The 16,974-nt window shown below is 39.7% G+C and overlaps 1 protein-coding gene across 21 annotated transcripts in view; it reads left to right on the top strand.

Annotated features, from left to right (window-relative positions):
- The window catches only part of Osbpl9 (oxysterol binding protein like 9), a 140,195-nt gene that overhangs the window by 99,703 nt on the left and 23,518 nt on the right, over positions 1-16,974 (top strand). For 8 of the 21 annotated variants that reach the window (XM_006977751.4, XM_006977749.4, XM_076564745.1 and 5 more), the window contains 3 exons: positions 546-596; positions 12,520-12,610; positions 13,845-13,949. In XM_006977751.4, the coding sequence (XP_006977813.2) occupies positions 546-596; positions 12,520-12,610; positions 13,845-13,949 (247 nt within the window). Of the gene's footprint in view, positions 1-545; positions 597-7,444; positions 7,484-12,519; positions 12,611-13,844; positions 13,956-16,974 lie in introns of all 21 variants that reach the window. The other 13 variants (XM_006977750.4, XM_006977748.4, XM_076564742.1 and 10 more) reach the window with 3 other exon arrangements.

Raw genomic sequence — 16,974 nt, 5'->3', positions numbered from 1 at the left:
ATTGAGACTTGAAACTTCGAGGATTAGGCATACTCAGCCTGCACATACTCTCCCCTTTCAAGTGCAGTACGATTTGAGTTTCCTTCATGTACTGTTCTTTGATGTATTCCAATAGACTACTAATGACATTTGTATCTTGATAACAAGTATTTTTAAAATGTACAAAGTAATATTTCAGATCTGAGTGTTCTGACCAGATCCTGTCCTGTGTCTTGCTTTAAGAATTGAAATTGAGGTTGCTGCTGTTGATCTAAAGAATTGAAGGCCAATCAGACTCACATAACTTTCTCTTTGAGAGAAAAATAGTAGATACTATTTGGTATAAATGATAGTGTGATATTCCTTAGTAAATCATAGAATTACTAATAAATAACTTGTCACACTGTCAGCAAATTAGAACTTATGATACATGGAAGAGAGTATTTGATCTGAAGACTTTATTCCTTTTTATAATTGAACTGATTTTTTAAAAATATTTAAGCTCTAATATCATATAACTATTTTATTTGCAGCAAGATCCTAAAATCAGTGTTTTGTCTTTGTAGAGCATGGTAGAGTCAATTAAACACTGCATTGTGTTGCTACAGATTGCTAAAGTAAGTACATTTTACTTTGTATTTCCTTTCTAAGTTTATAATTTAAAAAATTGTATTGGAATTTTTCTTTAGTAGACACAAAACTCAGTTCTGAAACATTACCTTTCAACAGTAAACTGAATTGTGGGACTGTATATCTTATTGAACAACTACTGTGTTTGGATATTATCACACACCCATGTGTCTGTTTGCTGGTAATTTCTGGTGGTGGTTAGGAAGGAAGGGAGCATGTTTAAAGAACTCATTCTTTGCTTTAATCATGACTGCAGCTTGGAATGGGAGTCTATATTTTGTTAAATTGTTTACATAATTTTTTTCTTAGAAATCAAGTATTAAGCTTTAGCACATTATTCTTGTACATAGTAAAGAGTATAATAGATACATTTTTGAAATTGGTGTTTGACAAAGGTTTTATTTTTTTGTTTGTAAATTTGTTTTTGAGGAGAAGATACTGAACTACATTGGTGAACCACTCATTAATTGTTGTTATCCATGGAACAAAATGGGTAGTGAATTATTGTGGGCTAAATACTAATGCGTATCTACTTTTATGAAAGCTTTTTGGTATACTAAAATCCATAGGCCTGGAATTTTCAGAAAGAGAAATACATTTGAGACTAAGCACTTGGTAAAAAGCCTTCTTCTTCTTCTCCTCACCATGGACTTGACACCTGTGCATCTGTCTGTAGCTAGTGGGTAGAAGGAGGTTTCAAAATAATCAGTGGTCTGTTCTACTCATTTGCATGTTTTTGTTTGCTCAGTTATAGAATCTCTTTTTTACCTCATATTGTTAGTGACACAGTAGCATAAGACAGGGTTGGAGACATGAAATTCAGGCTAAGATTTTTGTGTCGTTTTTCTCAGATCTAAATTTACATGACTACATGGAGAGCATCTGCAGATATTGGGGGAGCGGGAGGGAGAGAGGAATTACACACCCATCAAAAACTCTGTCTAGTGGTGATGGAGGAAATACAGTTTAGACTTGTGGGCCAGCCTGGGTAGTCTCTGAAGACATCAGCACTTTAGATCGCTGCACTTTGAGTGCAGCCTTTTCTTAGCTACTCGTTAAGAAGAGTTGATTACATGATTTATTCATTGCGTGTAGCAGTCAGAGGCCAACATGTGAGAGTTGATCCTCTCTTTCGGTCAGTCTTCTGTCGTAGGATTTGGATCTTCAGCCTTGGGGTCAAGCACCTTTACCTGCTGAACCATCTTGCTGATCCTCATCAAGAATTTTTGATGTTTTCTGTCTTTGAACTGTATTGAAGTTCAAATTATTAAATTTCTTTTCTACCAGAAAAGAAATGTTTTAGTCTAGGTTGACAGATCTACTTTGCAGTGTATTTTAGAATGTGTAGTAGTATTCCGGAGTCTCTTACACATTGGCTCTTTAATTAATTCCAGAAGGAAGTTTTACATTGTGAAGGCCTTTAAAAAAATTTTTTTTTTAACTTTGAAACGTCTTGGCACCCAATGTGACTCTGTAAGTGTGCATCATATCAGTCGTTTTTCTCTCACACTTGGAGAGGACTGCTTGGTGCTATAGCATTGAGCCATCACTGCATAGGTTCATCTCCTGCCTCTGCGTGATCGCACTGCTGATAACAGGGACCTGTTTTGCCTTTGTTTTTCTCTTCAGAGGAGGCAAGCATTCTCGGTTTAGGGACCTTTGCTTCTGTTGCGTGACTCCTTTCACAGATGTCCACCAGGGTGATCTCTTACTTCACATCGTTCAGATTTCTGCCACACAAAATGTCTTGACTATCTGAAATAATCACTGTATCACACTAGCTTCTTTTTTCTTCATAACTTTGCATCATTGGCCATAGCTACATGATATATTGTGCTTGCTGACATTTGTTTTCTCTGTGTGAGAGCATTTTGTCTTCTCAAGGACTCACTTGCCACTGGCCTTTTTCACCATAGGCTTTTATGACAAAATATCAGAGGAACTGGATGGCTTAACCAAAACTTATTTCCTCACAGTTTTGTGTGTTAGAGAGTAAGGCTCCACCCTTTACAGTTTCTGATGAGGGATCCCTTCTCAACCTGGCACCTGCCCTTTCTATTTGTCCTCTCAAAGCCTTTCTGTGGTTGTGTGTTCAGAAGAAAAGATTCTCTGCTGTCTGTGATCATAAAGATTTTGCTTGTTTGTTTTTATTTTGTCTCTTACATTTATGGCAGTGTTGCACTTTGATTTTTGTTACACTCTGAGTAAAAGGTCCAAACTCATTATTTGTTGTTGGTTTTTTTAATGTGCATTTTCTATCATCACAGCTCTATTTGCTGAATGTCGTAAGACTTGGATTTATATGTTAGAATTTATGTAGGTATACAATTAAAACATTGCCTCATTAGGGCAGTTCAGAATGTATTTATGCTTTAATCTTTTTAAAAGTATGAATGGCTTAAAAATACTGGAGTTCCTAATTCTAGTCAAAAGTGCTCGTGCTTATTTCAGTGACATGTTTCCTGATCTCCATCGTGCTTATGTGTTTAACCAAGTTACAGCCCTTGTGCTTGTCGGCATGTGCACACATGCTGTGATGCATGTGGGACGACAGTGGCCCATTGCCTAAGTCATTTGAATGCAGTGGAGTCTCTGGTGCAGGCATACCGGATACTTTGCTTTAGCTAATCCTGATGAGTGAGCTATAGCTTATGATGGGTCATGAAGCATCGATGAGGCTTGTGTAGATTTCATGTACCTCGAAAGGCAAATAAGCCCGGATTCAGAATAGCCCATAAGATAGCATGTATGAAAACAAACATTTTGAGTGAAAATTGTCAAATGTAGTTTAGTAGTTTATTTTATTTCATACAGAAATTGGAAGTGCTAGGTTTTTGTTGTGCTAGAATTTTTTTGTTTTTGTTTTTGTTTTGAGATAGGGTCACGTGTAGCCCCGGCTGTCCTCAAAGTCAGTGAGCTGAGGATGAATTTGGTGACCTGTGCTTTGCTTTGCCATTGTTGGTGCTACGAGAGTGTGCAGACATTCCCAGTTTGTGCAGTGCTGAGGACCAAACTGGGGTTTCCTGTAAGCTGAGCTATGTCCCCAACCCTAGGTTTTATAAATGACAGTGTGCCAATGATATCAGTAATCCTTAACAAACCACCCTAAAACTGAGTCTTAAAATAGCTCTAGTAAATTATTTTGCCTATAATTGTGTAATGTGGACAGGTCCCATGACTTGTCCCTTACTCATTCATCCATCCCTGTGTTGGCTTCACTGGGGGCTGGAGGACCTGCTTTTCTTTATTTAAAGATTAATTTCTCTCTCTCTCTCTCTCTCTCTCTCTCTCTCTCTCTCTCTCTCTCTCTCTCTCTTCTCTCTCTCTCTCTTCTCTCTCTCTCTCTCTCTCTCTCTCTCTCTCTCTCTCTCTTCTCTCTCTGTGTGTGTGTGTGTGTGTGTGTACACCATATGCATGCAAGACCCCACTACTGGGATCAGAAGAGAGTATCAGATACCCTGAGACTGGAGTTGTAGTGGGTGCTTGAAGCTGAACCTGGGTCCTCTGGAAGAGCAGCAAGTGCTCTTCAGCTAAGCCGTCCGTCTCCTCAGCCCCGGAGGACCCCCTTTGGAGATGGCTTACGTGCATAGTTGTAACGCTGCTGGGGAGTAGGGTTCAGGTAGTCTGTATTGTTGTCTTGGTGGCTGCCCGGGCCTCCTCACAGTGTGGTAGACTCTAAGAAAGCAAGGCAGGTTGGAGTGTTCAAAGTCACATGTAACTTTTGCTCTTAGTGGGGATAGTCACAAAGGCTTGTAGAGGTTCAGCAGTGGAGAGGATATACTTGCCTAACAACAGACCATTTTTGGCACATTTGGTAGTCCATATTTCATCTTCTTAAAGTTTTGGGGAAAAATTAGTTTACTGTTTAGAAATTAGAAGAGGAAAACTAAATGTCATGAGTTTATAATCTGAGCAGCAAACTTGAATTTTCATTCTCTATACTTCTAAATGATTCATATTTTTTAATTTTTCTATATCAGAATTACTGAGACTTTAGAATTTCAAGTGTGTAGTTAACTCAGTTGTTAACATAAAGGGGAAATATCAGTTTGAATTGTGTAGATATTAAGTGCAATTACTCTCTGAGATTTGTAAAGAATATGTGTACTGGGCCAAGAGTTCCTAGACCACAGCTAGGACGGCTAGGACACAGCATTTATATGTATTATCTGCATAACACTAGAGGATGATTGTGGCTATGCTTGCTACTGTGGAACTGTTCTGTCACACTACTTGTATACCTGGTTTCTCTTTGCATCATTGTTTTGGAATGTCTCCCAAGCCAGTGGAAAAAGCAAAGGCTATAGCTGTTACCTTATCCCATTCTGAGTCTCTCTGATGTCTTCCTTCGGTACTGCATGTCCTAGTTACAGTTCCTACTACTGTGAGAAACCCCGTAAGCAAAGGCACTTTGGGGAGGAAAGGGCTTACTTCTTCTTACGTCTCTCAGGTCACACTCCATTGCTGAAAAGTTAGGAAGGGAACTTGGAGGCAGAACTGAAGCAAAAACTATAGAGGAATGCTGCCTACTGGCTGGCTTGCTCTCCATTGCTTGCTCAGACTGCTTTCTTATACCACCAGGATCATCTGCCTTGGTGGCACTACCCACAATGTGATACCCCTCCCTCATCAATTATTAATCAAGACAGTGCCTGACAGTCTTGCCCATGGGCAGTCTGATAGAGATACTTTCTCAATTGAGGCTCCTCTCCCCAGCTACATGTAGGTTTGTGTCAACTTGACAGATCTATCCAGGACACTGCATTTATATTATATACCTGAGTGGGGCAAGGATTCCATGAGTTCCCTTTAATTTTAAAAACTTGGTTTTATAGCTGACTTCTCTCCCTTAAATATTTTCCTGTATTTTTTCATTTTATCTTCATTAAAAACTCTGAAATAGGTATAATTTTACATGAGTGAACATGAAGAAACTCAAGAAATGTATTTTTCTGAGGTTGCAGTATTCTAAAAGTACAATAATCATACAGCATAATGTTTTCTTAAAAAATAAATGTATTTATTTATTTTACACCCTGACCTAAGTTTCCACTCCCTCCTCTCCTCCCAGTTCCTCCCCCAACCCCCCATCCACTTCTCCTCGGTTTCTGTGTAGGGAAAGGGCAGATCTTCCATGAGTATCAATAAAACATGACACATCAAGTTGCAGTTAGACTGAGTACCTCCTCATATATTAAGGCTGGTCAAGGCTACCCAGTATGAGAAATAGGGTCCCAAAAGCCTGTAAGAGAGTTGGAGATAGCTCCTGTTCCCACTGTTAGGAGTCTCCCAAGAGGACCAAGCCACACACCTGTAACATATATGCAGAGTGCCTAGATCAGTCCCATGCAGGCTGCCTGGTTGGTTCAGTCTCCGTGAGCCCCTATGAGCCCAGGTTAGTTAGATTCTGTGAGTTTTCTTGTGGTGTCCTTGACTCCTCTAGCTCCTCCAATCTTTTCTCCCCTCTCAGGATTCCCCAAACTTGGCCTAATGTTTGGCTGTGGGTCTGCATCTGTTTCCATCAGTTGCTGGATGACACACCTCTCTGATGACAATTGAGCTATGCACCTATCTATCTAGTCACAGGAGATAGCCAATTCAGGCTAAAGGTTTTTATGCTTCCTCAGATTTTTCTGAGTATGTGCTCTCCCCCAGAGATCTTTGATGGCTTTCTAGATGCTACTCACCAGGAGATGCTCTTCCATCCCTATGGATGAGACCATCCCAGAAGACTACCAATTCTTCATGTTCGCACCCATGTTGGGCACAGAGCCATTTAGAAGGCAAGTGGGAAGGAGGAGTGCAGAAGAGAAGAGTCCACAAGACAAAGTTCTAAGTCCTTTTCATGCATTTATGAGAAAGGATTTTGTGTCACCAACTTCCCACCCCTTTCTTCACTCTGAGGCATAACCTTGGGGAGGCAAGACAAAATGATATTGAGCCAAGAGTGAATTCTTCAGTGGGGCTGCCTGTATTCGGAGCTCACCTCTATTACAACATCCAGTGGAGACAGTAGTAATACCCTGTGGGCATGGGGATATAGTTCAGTTAGTCAAGTGTCTGCCTAGCATACACAGAATCTGGGTTCCTTCTCTAGCCCCATGTAAACCAGGTGTGGTGGTGTAAGCCTGTAATTGGAGACGGAAGATAAGAGTTCAGGGTCATCCTTTGAGTCCAGTCTGGGATACAAAACCTTGTCTCAAAAACCAAACAAGCAGGCCCAAACAAAATAAAACAAAACAAAAAAACCCTGTGAATGTTCATAAAATACTTACCAGGCAGTATTAGCTGTTACATCATCACTCCATGGATACAGCTATTAAGTTTACTGAGACAAAAATTAGAATATATCTCTAGAAAAGTATTGGTGTAATTCTGAAGTCATAATCAGATATGTGAAATAATGACCATCCTGGGTTTTTCAGATCATAGTTTAGACAAGGGTCATACCTGTAAAGTGCAGTAGAAGTTTAGGAATTGGGAGGAGTTGGCATAATTTACTGTACGTTGAAACTTAGAAAGTTTGAGGGTCTCTGTCCTTATATTAGCATATTTGATTTTAATTGTTGCTATGAATGTAAGTAAAGTTTGGTAGGAGCCTCACTGAGCTCCAGTCAGGGCCTCTGTAGAGAGAACTGTGAGGAATTACTCCTCTTGGCTGTGTTCCCCGTGATGGCAGGAGTACCACATGGAGTGAGAATCTCAGTGGAAGCAGAGAAGTAATGTTCTAACTTCATTACTTACCTAGTAAAAGAAGCTTTCTTATTAGGTAAAGTACACAAGGCATTACTTAAATGTGAGAATGAAGTTAATATCTTTAACATTTTTCCTTAAGGACCAGAGTAATGCGGAGCAGCACGCAGATGGAATTATAGTAAGTCTAATGTGGTCTTTGTTCCTTGACTCTTGCAGCGTCATAACCAGTCATGTCAGGAGAAGCCTGAATTTTCTGTTCACTTTCAGCACAAACTCCTCTCTTCACCTACTCACTGCTTTTTGTTTTTAACTCTTGCAATTTTCCTTGAGCTCCTAAAGTTGGCCATCTTTCAACAATCATTTGGAGGGGAAATGGCAGTCTTAAAATTGTTCTAAGTATTGGTTCTGTGAATGAATCACTTTGCATGTGTCAACTTGAAGGGTTAATTAGCTTTTACAAGGCATCATTCACCAAGCTGCATTTCTTGTCAAACTTTTTTTTCTCAGATTGAAGCAGAGGGAGGGGTGTGCAATATTGAAACATACCTTCATCTATTAAAAATACATTTCTATCTATATGTTCCTCTTGTTTGATTTTTGAATTTTGTATTTATTTGTCATTAGTACTGTGTTGCATAATATATTCTTGGTAGAACGAATAACATGTATTCTTTGACATAGTTATTTTCTTATTTCTCCTTAGGTTTTACCCTTCTATTGCTCTTAACATTTCATTTATAAATAGGAAATTTGTGGCTAGATTTCTTAGCTGATAATAAAAGATTTTAACAGTTTGTAGTTTGAAGGCTGGGGAGATATCTCAGTTGGTAAAGTGCCTGCCATGAAACCATGAGGATCAGAGTTTGGATCCACTGTGCCCACATAGAAACCAGGCACACAGCCACAGCTGTAGCACTGAGGGTAGGGGAGAGACCTATAGGTCCTGCCTCAAAAAATATGGTAGAGAGTGATAGAAGAAGGCAGCCATTGTTGACCTCTGGCTTTTATGCACAGATACACATGTGTGTAACACGGACACACTCACCTCACGTACAAAAATAAGATCAGTAGTTTTGTAGTGTTAGTGACTTCTGTTGACTATTCTTAAAGCAGAGCTGTAGATGTAGCTTAGTTGAGAGTTCTTGCTTAGCATGGGAAGCCCTGAGTTTAATCATATCTGCCACCTCCCCCCAACACACACACCGCATCAACTAGATGTAGTGGTGACACCTATAATCCCAGCACTCAGGAAGTGGAGGCAGAAGGGTTAGGAGTTAAAGGCCATCCTCAGCTACATAGCGAGTTTAAGGCCAGCCTAGGCTACATGAGACCTTATCTCAAGAGATAAACAGAGACTGTTCTTGAAACAGTAAGCAGCCTCGTTACCCTGAAGCTCAGTGCTGGCTTTTCTAAGACTTGGAGATGACACATTAGACCCTTGACAAGCCCCTCATGGCTCCTGGGAGTGGGGAGCTTGTTGGCTTTACATTGCTTTGAAATGGGAAGGTTCATTAACTACAGGTTTTTTTAATCTTTTTTTTTTTTTAAGACAACAGATAAAGGAATTATTTTTGAAAAACAAATGAAATATGTTGGGATTTTTATTTCTCTACCCAAAGTGTAAACCCTGGTGATATGCCACAACTGCATAGAATAAACAAAAGTGCAGTGTAATCTGCCCCTTCTTGAGGTAGTCTTGTGGGGCAGGGATATGTTCATGGTCCCCAAGGAAGACGCCTTTGCAAATGCAAGTTTTGGTTATTTTTAATCTCATTCCCCCTTAGGGACCAATTCATTGTGTATAAAAATAGGCAGGGTTTTAGAAAGCATAATACATGTGCTTGATCCTTTGCAATTTAAGAACATTGGGAAGGTTCATATGTAGGAAATTTAAACTTGTAGAAAGCAATTTTGAATAATTTGCTCTAAAACTAGTCCTTTTGCATAAGAGTTTTATTTTGAAGATGGGAACCCATGATACAGGCTGAGAGCTAGAGTGCTCGGGTTTGTGCAGTCAGTAGTCCTGCCACTCACCACGTGAGACCCGCGGCAAGGTACCCATCCTTTGTGGGTCTTAGGGTTGTCATCTGTGACAAAGCTGAAGGCTTTTCTTCTGCATGTTCTTGTAAGGTACAGAGTGAACACACACTGTTAATAAATAAATGTTAGTCATGCATATTTTATATAATTTATTTACACATTACTTTATCATGGATACATTAATGTTCCAACAGTTGAGGATTACTTGCATAAACATCTTTTTTTTTTTTCCTTTTTGGGGGTTTTGCTTTGTTTTTTCAAGACAGGGTTTCTCTATTTATTGTCCTGGAACTCATTCTGTAGACCAGGCTGGCTTCAAACTCAGAGACCTGCCTATCTACCTCTTGAGTGCTGGAATTAAAGCATGCACCACCACTGTCTGACTATAAACATCTATCCTTTTTAAAGGAAGTTGTAAAATGTTTTTTGTTTCTTGTTTTTGATTTTTAGCTGAAGTTGACCAGTGATTGAAGATAAACATAGGCTATTCTTTTTCCATCAAAACAAGAAAAGGGTGTATGTTTTTAACATATATGCTATCAAAAAGACAAAAGTACGGCAAACTTTATTATAGATCTGATTACTATTTCTGTGATTCATGGACTTTGGAGCCTCTAATTTATTTTAAAAGGATGAGTTCTACTGAGGCAGTATCAGAAATAGTGAATTTTATAAGATGATGTGGGAACTGAGCAATAAAAGCAACACTGATGAGCCTCCAGTAAGCTAGCTCGCCCTTCCTTCCTTCCTTCCTTCCTTCCTTCCTTCCTTCCTTCCTTCCTTCCTTCCTTCCTTCCTTCCTTCCTTCCTTCCTTCCTTCCTTCCTTCCTTCCTCTCTTTCTCTTTCTCTCCTTCTCCTCTCTATCTCCTCCTCTCCCCTGTCCCCTCTCCTCCTCTCCCTTCCTTCTTCCTTTCTTCCCTTCTTCCTTTCTGTCCTTTCTGTCCTGGCTGTCGCTCTGTAGCCCAGGCTGGCCTCGAACTCACAGAGATCCTTCTGCCTCTGCCTCCCGAGCACTGGGATTAAAGGCATGTGCTACCACCATTTGGACAGCTAGTTTTTTTATAGATCACTTATATATCAAAGCGGACTCAGGAGAATTTGAATTTTTATGATTAGAAGAAAGTTTTGTCATCTACCTGTTTCCTTGGAGTCTCACTTTGACTGTTCGCACCTAGTGCGGATGCTTCAGTTTGGGCTTGCTCTGGTCTTTTGAGGCCTAGTATAAGGAGCTCAGTCCAAAACACCAGGACTTCTAGTTTTTAAAAGTCCAATTTATTGTTGCTTTTATGATACTGGGGATTAAACCTAGGACCTTACACATGCTAGGCAAGCTAGTTACCGTTGAACTGTGTCCCCAGCCATCGTTTCTACTTTTTTTTAAAATTTAGGACAGGATCTTACTTAAGTTGCCTAAATTGTGCTTGAATTCATTCTGTAGGCTGTTGTAGGTCTTGAACTTGGGATCTTCCTGCCTCCATTTTCCAAATAGTTAGGATTATAAGCAAATGCCAGTGGGTTAAATTAAATTCCCATATTTGTTTTTTAATGCAAAGAAGTTTAAAAGTTTTTGTAAAATTTGTTCTGTTTGTTTGACAAGCCTAATAATAGAATATTTCCCCTAAAGAAATATTTTATCCAAAAAGTTGAGTTCCAGTCCCTGATTGTAAAGTTAGTTATTTCTTAGACTCTTCAATGGGAAGAATAGTACGTTTTCATTCATGTGGATCAAAATATTAGTGAGGGGACTTTGCTTAGTTTTGTTTTTACAGTCCTGGTGACCAAGCCCAAGGCCTTAGACATGTTAGGCAAGTGTTCCAACACTCAGCTGCAGCCCCATTCCTGCGTGACACTCTTGGTGTCCTTAGAGAAGAGCGCTAGGGACAAGTAGTTTATGTCAGAGTCAGAACCAGAGAACACTGGAGCAGTGGTTCTCAACCTTCCTAATGCTGCGATCCTTTAATACAGTTTCTCATGTTGCGGTGACCCCCAACCACAGCATTATTTTTGTTACTACTTTGCAACTGTAATTTTGCTATTGTTGGGAATCATAATTAAGTATTTTTAGAGATGGAGGTTTGTCAAGGGGGTTGTGACCCTCATGTTGAGACCTGCTGCATTAGAGGCTATATAATCAAGGCTCTTGTTCTATTATACTCATTACAGTGGTTTTTAAAGTTGTATGGATACATTTGGGGATCATTCAGTAGCAAAGGTCTTGTTTAAACAAACCAGGCACGGTAGCAAACTTCTGTGCTCATAGTATGAAGGAGGCTGAGGCAGGAAGATACAAGTTTGAGGCCAGCCTGGTCTACATGCTGAGATCCAGGCCAGCCTGGACCACAAAACAAAATTAAATTTACCTAGACTACCTCCTTCTTTAAAAAACAAAGTAAGGCTGGGCAGTGGTGGTGCACGCCTTTAATCCCAGCACTCGGGAGACAGAGGCTGGCAGATCTCTGAGTTCAAGACCAGCCTGGTCTACAGAGTGTGTTCCAGGACAGTCAGGGCTACACAGAGAAACCCTGTCTCAAAAAACCAAACAGAACAAAACACAAAGTAAGTAAACTATGGAGTTTGGGGTTAAAGTGCATCATGCTGTCAGAATAACTTCTTGATTTGGAATCAGAGAAATCTAGATTTTTTTTTTTGTCCTCATCCTGACATTTTCACTACATCTTTTGAGCACCCAACCCCCAAAAAGTCCTCAAGGAAGGCTTTTTCCCCATACTCAGTACAAGGCACTCCATTGTGGAATGTATAGTCAGGCGACTCTGCTGTGTGGTGTACAGTGCTGGGGCAGGAGATGTGGGCCAAGTGGTACAGACCATTATCTAGTGACTGGTGTGGTGCACGAAACAATACTGTGGTGAGATAAGAGTTTGAGAGCACTGAGTTGAACTGAGGTAGTTGTTTGCTTTCTTGCCTTGCAGGTTTTTCTACTTAGCGTCCTTCTATGACAATGATTCACTCATTTTTCTTCCTTTCTATGCTTTATTGGGAAAAACTCTTAAACCTCTGCATAAAAAGACACATTTCCCCTTTGCAATTTGACCAATTTACCTATATACTATCCTGTGGATTTTGCTGTTAGAAATGTGGCATTTTCTTGTTTGGGGGGTGGTCAGCATAAGAACATTTAATTAAAAATAACTCTGCTGTGTTTCTTATCTCAGAGTACTATTAATCCTGTAGATGCAATATACCAACCTAGTCCCTTGGAACCTGTGATCAGCACAATGCCTTCCCAGACTGTCTTACCTCCAGGTACAGTATTTGGAACCATCATGTTTCATGGAGTAGTAGATATGAAAAAATTCATTTGTTTGCTACTCACAGTACTCTTAGATTTTCTATATATTTTAAAAATAACAGTCACATAGTATAGCTGAAAATGAAAAAAGAAGACAGTATCTTGGATAGTGGTGCTTTTGAGGTTGAGGGAAGGAATTTCAGTTTTTAGAGGTGGAGGACAGCATAGCAGTGAAGGTGTAGATTTGCTGATAGGACTAACTTCCTGTGACTCAGAACTCATAGCCAAGAAAATGGGAAGCTCCTGATCCAGTTCAGTGTAACCCACGATGTGTAAATGTGAGATAGTCTTTATAATTCTGAACAACATAAATAGTTTACCACAGTAGACATCAATGAGAAAGGGAATAGATGTAAAGTGTATATAAGATGTCCTGCTAGTTGAGAGGAGAATAATTAATACTGTTAAGGGAATAAAATTAGCAAAAGCTAGGTGTCGTGGCTCAAACCTGTGATCTCAGCACTTAGGAGCCTGAGGTAGGAGAATCCCCAAGAATTGAGGCTAGCCTGAGATAATAGTGAGCTCTTTTCTCAAAAATCCATTTGTTGCACCATATATTTCTGTGTTCTCTCAATGACATAGTAAGGCCACAGACTACACTGTATAAAAGGAAGTTGTTCATGAAGACCACAAGAAATTGTTTATAAACTTTTACTCTAAGAATGAACTTATGGGGCTGGAGTGATGGCTCAGAGGTTAAGAGCACTGACTGCTCTTCCAGAGGTCCTGAGTTCAATTCCCAGCAACCACATGGTGGCTCACAACCATCTCTAATGAGATCTGGTGTCCTCTTCTGGCCTGCAGTCATACATGCTGTATACATAATAAATAAATAAATCCTAAAAAACAACAACAACAAAAAAGGATGAACTTATTATCACTGAGCACTAATGAGGGGGAGTGGGCCCTGTGTCTGATCTTACAGGGTTTGAGTTCAGGAACACACTATTGTCAGAAGCATTATTGGTTGGACGCAGCAGTTGTGCTGGGTATTGGCCACCCTGACTGGTTGTGCTGGTGCTGAGAGTGTCAGTGACTCTGAGGGGCTCAGAGATCATAAAGAGAAATAGCATGAATTTGACTTCATATAGAAAAATCCAGACCTTGGAGTTTTGTATTCCAAACAATTGCAGTTGTTGAGTATATGTTGGGCTGTTTTTCTAACTTATTTCACATATTCAAATCTAGAACCTGCTCAGTTGTGTAAGTCAGAGCAGCGTCCATCTTCCTTACCTGTTGGACCTGTGTTAGCTACCTTGGGACATCATCAGACTCCAACACCAAATAGTACAGGTACAGGTTTGTGTAACCTTTACTTCTTGTAACTTTCCATTAACATATGGGATTTATGTTTGGCATCTAGAGGGGAAAGGATGAAGAAATGTAATAGCTAATAACACTAGCAATAGCTTAGTTTTTAATTATAGTGCCTTCTTGAAATGGGTAACTTTGTGATTAAACCAAGAGTATTTAGTAATTATAATTCTAATTTTTTTAGTGTAGGGCTTTCTTTGTGTACCCTTTACTTAAAGCTCCTGATTGAATCTTTACACACACACACACACACACACACACACACACACACACACTACTCGCTTTAGACTTGCATGCTTTCTCATGGAAAAGGCATCTGGTACTCTATAAGGACAGACTGGAGCTGAAGGCCTTGTTGATGCTCCTCGTTCACCTACGTGTGTGCAGCTGCACCTCCTGTGCAGTTTTATTCTCCTCTGTTCTGCCCTCAGTGAAGCTGTGTGTTCCTGTGACTGGCTCTTAGAACAGAGATGACTGAGAGCTTCCCATGTTTATATGGTTTGGTCAGCAACATTCTTTTTGTAGCCACCTGAGCGGTGGTTCCCGGATTGCCCACTGACTAGATGATTCCAGTAATTTCTTTGTAGAGTGATGCCTCAGTGATTCACCTTTTAGGAAATATTTATCAGTCACATTTTTGTCAGTTTGGTAGCATTAAATATGTCATTTTACATTTTATTTACTTATAATGATCTTTACTCTTTCTCTTAGATGCAGGGCTACACCCATGTTAGATACTAGATCTACTTCTTTTTAAATTAATTAAATGTGCATTGTGTTACCTGTAGAACTCGACTCAATGAGGTGCAGTTACTACTTTTGACTCTGTTAAATCAGGAGGTTTAAAAACTATAAGTCCTGGGTTTGGGGATTTAGCTCAGTGGTAGAGCACTTGACTAGCAAGCGCAAGGCCCTGGGTTCAGTCCTCAGCTCTGGAAAAAAACCAAAAAACTGTAAGTCCTGGTTAGCAGGTGGGACCTTGGCGTCTGTTATCACTCCACAGACACTTCCTTGGTAGAATTTTTCTGTGTAACAGTGAAAAAATATGTGACTTTAGCCCATATTAAATTTTGGGGTAGTGAGTAATTCTGTACTTGGGTCTTTCATATTTAACAGCATTAATTCCTTCTAAAATTTGAAAGAAAAAAAAATGAGTCAACAGTATTTCATGAACTGTGTCATATCTTAGCTTAAAAACAGACTCTGTAGCTGAGTGTAGTGGTACACAGGTGTCATGCCAGCATTGGGAAGCTGGATCGGGGGATTGCTGCAAGTTCGAGGCCAGCCTGGCCCGTATAATGAGTTTCACTAGCCAGTGAGGTTCTGTTTTACAAAACCAAAAGAAAGACAAACAAAAAAGCCTGAGAGCTTTGCTTTTATTTTTGTTTTGTATAATGTATGTTCAAGTTATAAAATGGTCAAATATATCTACACTTGGAAATACATAAAACTGGTTAGTAAATGAAAATGTTAGGAACATTACTATATGTCAACTAATTTTAATACAGATTATTTTCAGAGGGTGAGGGTTATCTTCTGAGAATTACTTCTGAAGAAGATACCTCAAAGTACCTTAACATTTTAGAGATGTGTTTAGGACATGGAAAATTAAGTTAGCATTTGATTTTTGTCTTATTTTCATCCTAATTTCCCTATTTCCTCCATCTCTGTTCTTCCTTCTCTGGCATAGAGAAAAATATTCCCTTTAATAATAAGTTGTGTTGAACTCTCAGTACTTGGGCTTACAGTTCCCATTCAAACTCAGTTTCTTTTGTTTCCTTTATATGGTCACCCGGAGTATTTGTCTGTTATTTTTTGTGTTTCATGATCTATTTTTCCTGTTCCAACAAGAGTTGGTCCCTTATTTTTGCCATTGAGGAACAGAGAGAACTTAATTATTTGGTAAGGAGAGTTACCTTTGGAATTTCTTCAATAAGCTTTACTTTAGGGAACAAGCTGCTTTATCTAAAAGGGATCTTTGTGAACATGGCACAGTGAATAGCTAGTTGGTTTATTAACTGAACCAAGATAACAAGAACAGGCTAAAAGTCTAGGGATATATCTTCACTTGTTTCTGTTACTGCTGTCTTTGTTTTCCTTGTTAGTTGTTGTTTTTGACAGGGTCTCTTTTTGTAGCCTTGGCTGGCCCATAACTGGGTATGTAGAGCAAGCTGGCCTTGAATTCACAGAAATCTGCCTCTGTCTCCCAAGTGCTAGGATCGAAGGCTTGCACCATCATGCCTGGGTTCCTTGGCTTTTGATTGCCAGCACTAGCAGTAACTGAACTTCAGTTTCTACCCAGCATCTCTAATAGATTAGTGACAGACAGCCTGACAGCTGTTAGACGGGCAGTGAATTAGTCTCAATACCCTGATGCATGTTTGTTCTTGCTTTGTTACTGAACAGTGTACCAATAGTCACTTCAGAGATTAGATGACTGTCTTTCCTCGGGCTCTCCATTAGTTCTGGCTCCTTTAGTTGGACTACATCACTAGAAAGATGCTCTTCTCGTCTTCCTTTTCTTCACACTTCCCTTAGTAGCTCTGTTTATCTCTGCTCTGATAGGCACCTGACTTAGGTTTAGGCAGAAGGGTCTGGGCTTCATGGAGTGGTTTTATATTTACTATGAAGAGTGCCGTGAATATGAGTGTGGTATCCCGAGCAGTACCTAACAGTCAGGCAGTCTTGGTCTTAAATTTCCATAGACGTTAGTGTCTGAGTCTATGGTATAAAGAGCCATGGCTCCCATTGGTTACTGGTGTCTGTTATGAGGTGCCGAACACCAGCACGTGTACTATCAAAAGAACTCCCTTTCTCATACAGAATACAAGTTAATCTTGAATTACAGAGTGGAGGGATAGAAATTTTCCCACATGTTTAAAAGGCCATATCCAGACTGGGAGTGTCATTGCTCAGTGGGAGAACATTTTCCTTGTAGCATGAATCTTAAAAGTTCTTATTGATAAAATCAAACCCAGAGCCAGGTATTGGGATGAACTGGAAG

This window comes from Peromyscus maniculatus, chromosome 2 (genome assembly GCF_049852395.1).
Source record: "Peromyscus maniculatus bairdii isolate BWxNUB_F1_BW_parent chromosome 2, HU_Pman_BW_mat_3.1, whole genome shotgun sequence".
NCBI lineage: Eukaryota > Metazoa > Chordata > Mammalia > Rodentia > Cricetidae > Peromyscus > Peromyscus maniculatus.
The sequence above is the reverse complement of the archived record's forward strand: the minus strand, read 5'-3'. Positions and strand labels throughout refer to the sequence as shown.